The following is an 8181-nucleotide window of genomic DNA, read 5'->3' as shown; positions in this document are numbered from 1 at the left end:
AAAGAATGTTGCAAGCTGGGCAGTGTATTTGGTACAAGTGGCTTTTTTTTTATAACAATTTCACAGTATCATATAGTCTGTGATTACATCAGTATCCCTTCTGCTTCTTCTGAATCTGTGCGGACAGGAGACAAATTGTGTTGTCCATGTCTTAATATGCAGGTATTTTAAGGTATGATGGTGTACAGTAGTTTATACCTTTTTTTATAATGTGATACTACATTTATAAGATTAGCTATGCTTTGTTTTGCTAAGCATAATTGATGTTGTTTGTCATTTTCTCTGTAGGTGAACTTTGTGGCGTGCCAACTATTTGCCTTGCTAGCAGCAATTTGGTTTCGAATTTACCTACATCCAAGCAAAACTAGCACCTTTATCAGGCATGTTGTTGCCACTTTCTTGGGACTTTATCTTGCACTATTTTGTTTTGGATGGTAAGTAATTATGCAAAATATCTTGAACCTTTGGGGAATCATTTGATAAGAATGAATGGTTGAGTAGTAGTCATGTATGTGTTTTTATAGGTTAGCTGTATTTTGTCTCCATTAGTATGATGCCAGTTTTCACTGGAAAATCAGTTTACTTAAATTTGCTGCAAGTGGTTTGTTGTGCCCAAGAGATATATTTGAATTCCTTCCCGATAGCTGATGAACAGAAATTTAAACCATATGGAGACTAGTTATAAAATCATATTCTAGGGAACATTAGTTAAAGATATGTAAAACAAATACATTTTAGAGGCAGTATAAACATTAGTGAAAGGTAAGTGGTTTGTTTTGTTTAAAATGGCTGAATTTTAACTCCTTACACATCTCAGGCCACAGTGCAAACGCTGAGTTTGGTGTTGAACAGAATACTGATATAACAAATGACAGAGGGTTTACTGTTACTAACAACTGAGGTACTATAGAAAGAAAGAAGGGAAATGAAGGTGGAATAAAACTGGAATTCATACATTAGTAAGTGACTGAACCAAAGTGAAGAAAACAGCAGGTAGAGGATTTGGTTAGAAGAGTAGAGGCTGACTGATTTAGAGGGTGCTTGTAAGGAAACTGGTGCTAATTGGCATGATGCCAACTTCCCTCCTGCCTAAAGTCAAGACAACACAGACCAGGAGAGAATTTGAGGCTCCAATTACTATAGTTGATCCGGTGGTGTTTGTAAGCAGTCAGCGCTGTTTGTTGTACTGTTTAAAGTATTGCCATGGAAAGCACCACACTTGCTGAAACACTTACGTCCGTTTGCACATGAGAAGGATGTGAGGGCTGTGACTGATGAGGTAGCAACTTGAGTTTAATGTGAAGAGTGAATGGTGATGTAATTTATGACTGCTTCTGCATCAGCTGTGTTACAGTCTGATACATATTTTGGGAAAGGGGGCTTTAAAAAATCTCTTACAAGAGGAGGTAACAGAGGGTGATGGTGAGACAGGGAAGAAAACATCTCTCACAGTGAATGCCATAACTGTCTGGCTGCAGCACAATACATATTATAAGAAACATGCCATACACTAAACCAGGAGACATTTTGCTGTTTCAAATTGCTGCGAGTTTAACAATTAACCCCTGATATTATAAAACCTAACCACTGATATTATATAACCTACTGACAAAATGTTCCTGTTTCTGAGTCTTGTAGTTGTTTCATTGCTGTGATAGAAAGGTATTTCAGGAAAGAGATTCCAAGTAATAATCCTCCTTAAATGTATGTTTTGCTTCTTGATGCTAGAAGGTGTCAAAACAGTTTCCTATGCTTTCAAGTGCCTTATGATAAAGTCCACAAGGAATGAGTGAATCTAGTGCTAAAGAAGAACAGAAATGGGCTAACTAATAAATATTCTGTATAAGTGGGAAAGGAGAATAGATAGATATAATCAATGTAATCATTCCACTGTACTCTTTTTAGTTACTGTGTCCATAACTGAGTTTATTAATTAGTTATCCAAATCAGCAAGTAATGACTTTGAACACAAATAGTATGCAATCCTGATTGTTGTTCGTCCCTCTCTAACATAGATGATGAACAGATGTGGTAGTTCATTTAGATGCTTTATTACATAAAAACATATCAGGATGGATAGCAGCATCATAAAATATGAGCAAATTGATTAACAGACAGACCTTACAGACATACATGCTTTTATCTCAACAGCTTACTACAAAATGGTGATCATGCTCACACGTGCTCAGTATTTATACACTTATGCAAGCCCTTAGATAGCTTCTTAAAGGTATACACACACACACACACACACACACACACACACACACACACACACACACACACACACACACACACACATTCATCTACATCCTCTCTCTTAAAAAGATTGCCCTTAGTAAAAAAATAACATTAGAGTTAGACATGCATTATTATAGACATTAGAAACAAACACAATGTTCATGTCCAAGTTGCCATGTATCTATTACATGGTCTGGAGATGTATCTGGATCTGGTAACATAACAGTCTGGACTGAGTTTAGCAACAGGGACAGTCTTCAGTGAACAATTTGTATCAGGAACTTCTGGAAACTCACTCTGATATTGAGTCTTTCTCACAGACTGTGTGCTGTGGTATAGGCTTGGACACTGGCATCAAATGTTTCCGATTATGCCTAAACTCCTACTCCTTGTGATTCCACAATGTACTATCCTGGCTCTGAGCAAATATTCTTCACGACTCCAATCCGATCATAACCTTTGGATGTTTGCATCCTTACTACTCCTTCTTGTAACGAATTGAGCAGTTTGCTAGTCTTATCTTAGTTGGACCTCTGGGTTAAACACTTCAACTGATTGGTTTTCATTGACCTGTGGTTCTTGACACATGGAACCAGCAAACGACTACTGATTGGTAATGTGGTTCTGGTTTGTCTTGACAGAAGTCTCTGTGCAGGTGAACCAAAATGTTTATCACGAGGAGTATTTCTGAGATTCAAGAAAATATCACTATTGTCTTGTTTTGACTTCTCTAGTAACTGTTTTGCAGTTTGAACTGCACGTTCTGCCAAATTATTTGACTGTGGATACTCTGGGCTACTCATGACATGAGTAAAGTCCCTCTCTTTGGCAAATCTTTTGAACTGTTGGCTTGTAAACGTTGTGTCAATGTCAGAAATAACTGTGTGGACTACCATGGACTGCAAAATGACGCTTCATCTTAGTGATGACAGTATTGGATGTTAGATTAGGAAGTAGGTCAGTCTCGAACCAATTGGAATAAGAGTTTATTAACACCAAATAATGTTGACCATTCCATTTAAAAATGTCTGTAGCTACTGTCACCCAAGGTAGTTCAGGAATCTGGTTTAGCTGAAGTGTTTTTTTTCTGTTGATGTGGCTTAGTAGTATTACACATGGAACAAGATGAAAGTACTCTGTCAATGTCTAGTGGCACAGAAGGCCAAAATACTAGACCCCTCTCCCTTCTTTAGGTAGAGTCTGTTCCTCTGTGGCCATGATGCAAGATAGTGATATACTCTTGTTGGAAGGACTTTGGACCAATTACTTTCAGACCTTTCATAATGATACCATTGTTAGACAAAATCACATCTCTGTATGGAAAATAAGGTTGCACTTCTTGATGTAAGGCCATCCTTGTTGAATAAAGTGATTGAGCCTCTGTAAAACTGGATCTGTGGTTGTGTGATCTCTCAGCTCATCAAGACATGTGGAAGAAAATGTTCTCACTTCCATGACTTCAGAATCAAGGTTCTCATTCTCATGCTGTTCAGTGGTGTTTCTGGGTGATCTGGATAATGTTATCATCAAGATAAAGAAAACTTGCCCTTTTAGTAGACAAGTGAAGATATACTTTTGCAATCTCAACATCATAAACTGCAATCTGGCTGGAGCTGCATGTGTAGGCTTTCTCAATATAGTGACTAGAGGATAGTGGTCTATTTCGATCTGGATTGGTGTACCATAAACATAATCATGGCACTTTGAACATGCAAACACAATTGCCAAAAGCTCTTTCTTGAGCTGAGCGTACTGCGTCTCAGTTTGGTTAAGAGTTCTCGATGCATAGGCAACAGGGTGACCCTCTTGTAGAATGACTGCACCTAGACCATATCTCAAAGTGCTGCATGAAAAAGTGACTGGCTTGTGAACATCATAGTATCTGAGATTTGGTGGACTGGCAATTATCTGTTTCAGAACATCAAATGCTCTTTGGTGGTGTTCTAACCAACACCAGGATACATCTTTACATGTCAGCTCTCTAAGCGGTGATGAAAGTTGGCTCAAGTCTGGAATGAGCTTGCTTAGATAGTTAACCATGCTTGGAAAACATTGCAAAGCGTGAACATTGTCTGAAGCTGGCATCTCGAGAATGGCAGTTTGCTTAGAAGGGTCGGATCATAGCCCTGAACTGGTAAATAAATGACCAACATAAGTAACCTCTTGTAACCTGAATTTGCATTTCTGTGGATTGAGCTTAAGACTTGACATGCTCCTTTCAGAACTTTTCTGAGGTTTCTGTCATGCTCAGCTTCACCATTACCTCCTACTAGTATAGTGTCTACTCTAATAGCACAAGGATACCCAGAAAAAATTGCTCCATTACATGTTGAAAAATATTACTTGTAGAATTTATCCCAAATGGCTTTCTCAAAAATCTGTACCTTCCAAATGGAGTACTGAATGCAGTTAGCAAAGAGGATTTCTTGTCAATGAACTCTTTGCATCCAAAACAGAAAAAAACAGTGGCATTTAGCATCAGAGCTGCAACTTCTTCGACTGTGCACATTGAATAATGGTGTATTTTTAGAACTTTGTTCAAATCTCGTGGATCAGTACATATTCCAATGTAATCTGAGCTTTTCTTATGAGCTACCACCATGGAAGGTACCCACTCAGTTGGTTCATCCACTGGACAAATTGTACCTTGTTGTACCATTTTATCTAGCTCGGTTTAGACTTTATCCTGCATAGCTATTGGAACTTTCCCAGCTGGCCTGATAACTGGACTGACATCTGGGTCTGACTTTAGAGTACACAACTAGAAGCTTGCCTAGTTTGTCTTCAAAAAGATGCGAATAGGTAGAGAAAATATGCTGGGTGAAATTAGAGTAGTGGTCTTCCAAGCTAACCTGATAGACTTCCTTATTCAGTGAAAGCAGTCCCATTTCCAAACTGTATGTGAGCCCCAATAATGACTGGATGTGCCTTTTGACCACATAAAATAACAAGTCGTAACTTCTCTCAGCAGAGTAACATGAAAGCATTACTGAGCATTCAGTCTGAATTTCTGCACCACCATAAGCATCAAACTTTGCACACTTTGCCGAATCAAGCCTTTCACCATTACACAGTCTAGCAAATGTTTCTGCCGACATAACATTCCACTTGGAACCTGTGTTAACTCTGAGCTATGTGGGGTTTCCATTTATACAAACAGCACAAAATACTTCATTCTTTGCCCATAAATCAACTGCATTGACTATTTCATTAAGCACTGACGCACCATCAAGATAAAAAGTATGTGACGTAGGGTCACAGCTTTATAACTGATCAACGCATTTCTTGAAATGTTCTTTTTTAATAAAATAATGTGTGCCTTTTGATATATAAAACCTCTTGAAATTATTCCACTTATTGCATTTGTGACAGTGCTGACCAAAGCTAAACATTTTCCCTTTTAGCTGCATGATTTCCACTGCAGTTATGACAGTTGGCAATGAAACTAGGTTGGGGCCCATGCTTTGAGTTTGCTGACTCACTCTTGTGCTTCACTGAGACTGTGTGAACTTTTGAACTTGCTGGAAAACTCTGGCATTTACCAATGCGTGCTACAGGGGCTACAGTTGCTGCCATGTTCTTGGGTCTGTTTCTTTTAACCACGTGCTGTATACTATCAATATGAGCTTTAGAAGTTACTGGAAGCATGCATCTGTCATTTGTAAGCATATTTGTGTGTTTTTTCTGTGAGCTCGTATATCTGAGAAATCTGAGTGACCTTATTCAAAGTTAAATTACTGTCACAAAGCAAAATCTTTCTCACAGCATCATCCTTACTACCACACACACGTCTGTATTTTATCGACTCATCCCTTAAATCACCAGATCTGCACATTTTAGCCTTATTCCTCAAATCAGTTATATATGGTGCAAAAGTTTCACCCACCAGACTTTTGATCTCTTTGTGTAAAATAAGTGCCTTTCCATTGTAACATTTGTCTGGGGGTTACACATTTATCTAAATGTATGTTTTAAGCACTCAGGGTCCTCCCTTGACTCAGCCAGTGCAACAGTATGACAGCTTCCCCTTCTCCTGCAAAGATAGCAGGTGTATATGCAAATGAATGCTCCCTTTCAACAGCTTCTGACCCAGCTAAATTAAGTAGAATAAATGCCTTTGTACGGTCATCTTTATCAAAAAATGCAGCCAGTATGAAAATGTACTCTTTCTCAAACACTCTCCATTTCTCTGCAATATTACTGTCAAACAAAAGTGTACTGGATTTTTGAAATCCGTCTTCCAAGCCAACAAAGTAAGCACAAACACACTGAAAATATGGCCCTTGTAATTATGTATGAACAAAACTGTGCTGTGAGAGCTTGTAATAACATTCAAATGCACAATGAACTCTTCAAAATACTGTACTTTGTGAAATATGCTCTTAAATGGCTGTATCTTGTGAAATAACTTTATTGTAATACTGCACAAACATGCAAACACTTCACTCACTTCTGATAACTCTAATATATTTAATATGACAAATATGTGCTTAGTGAAAATGTAGTTGTTTCCTCTTATTTTATTTGTTTTTTGCAATTCAGATTTTATTTCAAACATTTTCCGTAGTAATTTGACTATTTTTTATCAATATCTGACATTTTGGTTTATTTAAGCATCATTTAAAGTGTTCTGTATGTTTCATTTCATATTTTGGGAATAAGAAATAATATTTGAGCAAGGTTTTAACATCTGAAATTTGTTTCCAAACTGTTTTACGAATTATACGTGCAGTAGGGATGATCCACTCCTATATATTCCTCCAATATCAACCGGTTGCCTCTTGGACTCTAATTGGAGAAACTGGAACTCTTTCTGGCAACAAGTCATTTTAGCCATGCCTCCTCTGACACCATGTCCTTTTAGACATGCCACTTCTGACACCATGTCACAAGTCCCTTGCTAACACAGATGGCGAACAGGTGGGTTAGTTCGTTTAGGTGCTTTATTACATAAAAACACATCAGGATGGATAGCAGCATCATAAAATATAAACAAAGTGATTAATAGACAGACCTTACAGCGCAACAGCTTACTACAAAATGGCAGTCAGGCTTGCACATGCTCAGTATTTATACACTTGTGCAAGCCCTTAGATAGCTTCTTAAAGGTGCATGCAAACCTTGTTCTACACTGATCTTTTTTTTTTTCTTTTGCTGTTTTGCCTGAGTTGGATCTGCACTGCATTAGATTGTTGGTTGATTAGTTATATAATTATAGTGTGAATAAGGAAATAGCTGTAATCGTAAAGCTGTAGAAGTGCCCGAGGCATCATCCCACTTGTCTTTGTTAGCCAATTTAAGATACATTGCCAGAAAAAAAATACATTTAGTAGTTGACTCGGGTTCTGATGATGACTGCAGAAAGGTGAGATCACACACTTCTAGCAGAGTAATGTATTCAGGGACCTTGTTTTGCATTGTGACGCTGCCTAATCTCTTTGTGAAGTTCAGACTGAAGTAGAGAAATGTAGACTGAGAAAAAGGATTTTTAGACTGCAAGTTAAGTTTAGAGTTGCCATGCAGTTGAGGTAAAAGGTCAGGTGGCTCAGATTAGGACCACCATCAGGCAATTTGCCACTTCGCAAAATCTAGTGTTTGTGAAACTTGGGCAGTATGTTGAGGAGTGCTCAGCAACACAGCAGTAGCTAGCAATGCTGGCATCCTGTTACCCCCTCACTCCCCATCTTTTTGAGTTTAACAAAAAAAAGCTCTTTTTCTTTGTAAACTTTAGAAAACTGATACACTTATAGGAAGCACCTTCTTCAGTTTCTGTCACACACACAGTGCAGTAATGAATAAAAGACCAGTTGGCTTCTGCTAGTCATGCCCCTTAACAGATTGCACCTGGGATGACTGCTCCCTTTACTGCACTGTAGCTACACTTCTGCTCATTATTGTAGGTATGTAAATGTACCAGTAGCTGCTGGAGTGATTCTTTGT

The 8181-nt window shown here is 38.2% G+C and overlaps 1 protein-coding gene across 1 annotated transcript in view; it reads left to right on the top strand.

Annotated features, from left to right (window-relative positions):
- Positions 1 to 8181, top strand: part of MBOAT2 (membrane bound O-acyltransferase domain containing 2) — a 2181512-nt gene that overhangs the window by 577568 nt on the left and 1595763 nt on the right. Inside the window, exon 2 of the mRNA XM_044073271.1 lies at positions 289 to 434. Within this exon, the coding sequence (XP_043929206.1) occupies positions 289 to 434 (146 nt within the window). The remainder of the gene's footprint in view (positions 1 to 288; positions 435 to 8181) is intronic.

Source organism: Protopterus annectens, chromosome 1.part1 (genome assembly GCF_019279795.1).
Source record: "Protopterus annectens isolate FY-2018-M chromosome 1.part1, PAN1.0, whole genome shotgun sequence".
NCBI classification, from domain to species: domain Eukaryota; kingdom Metazoa; phylum Chordata; order Ceratodontiformes; family Protopteridae; genus Protopterus; species Protopterus annectens.
The sequence above is the reverse complement of the archived record's forward strand: the minus strand, read 5'-3'. Positions and strand labels throughout refer to the sequence as shown.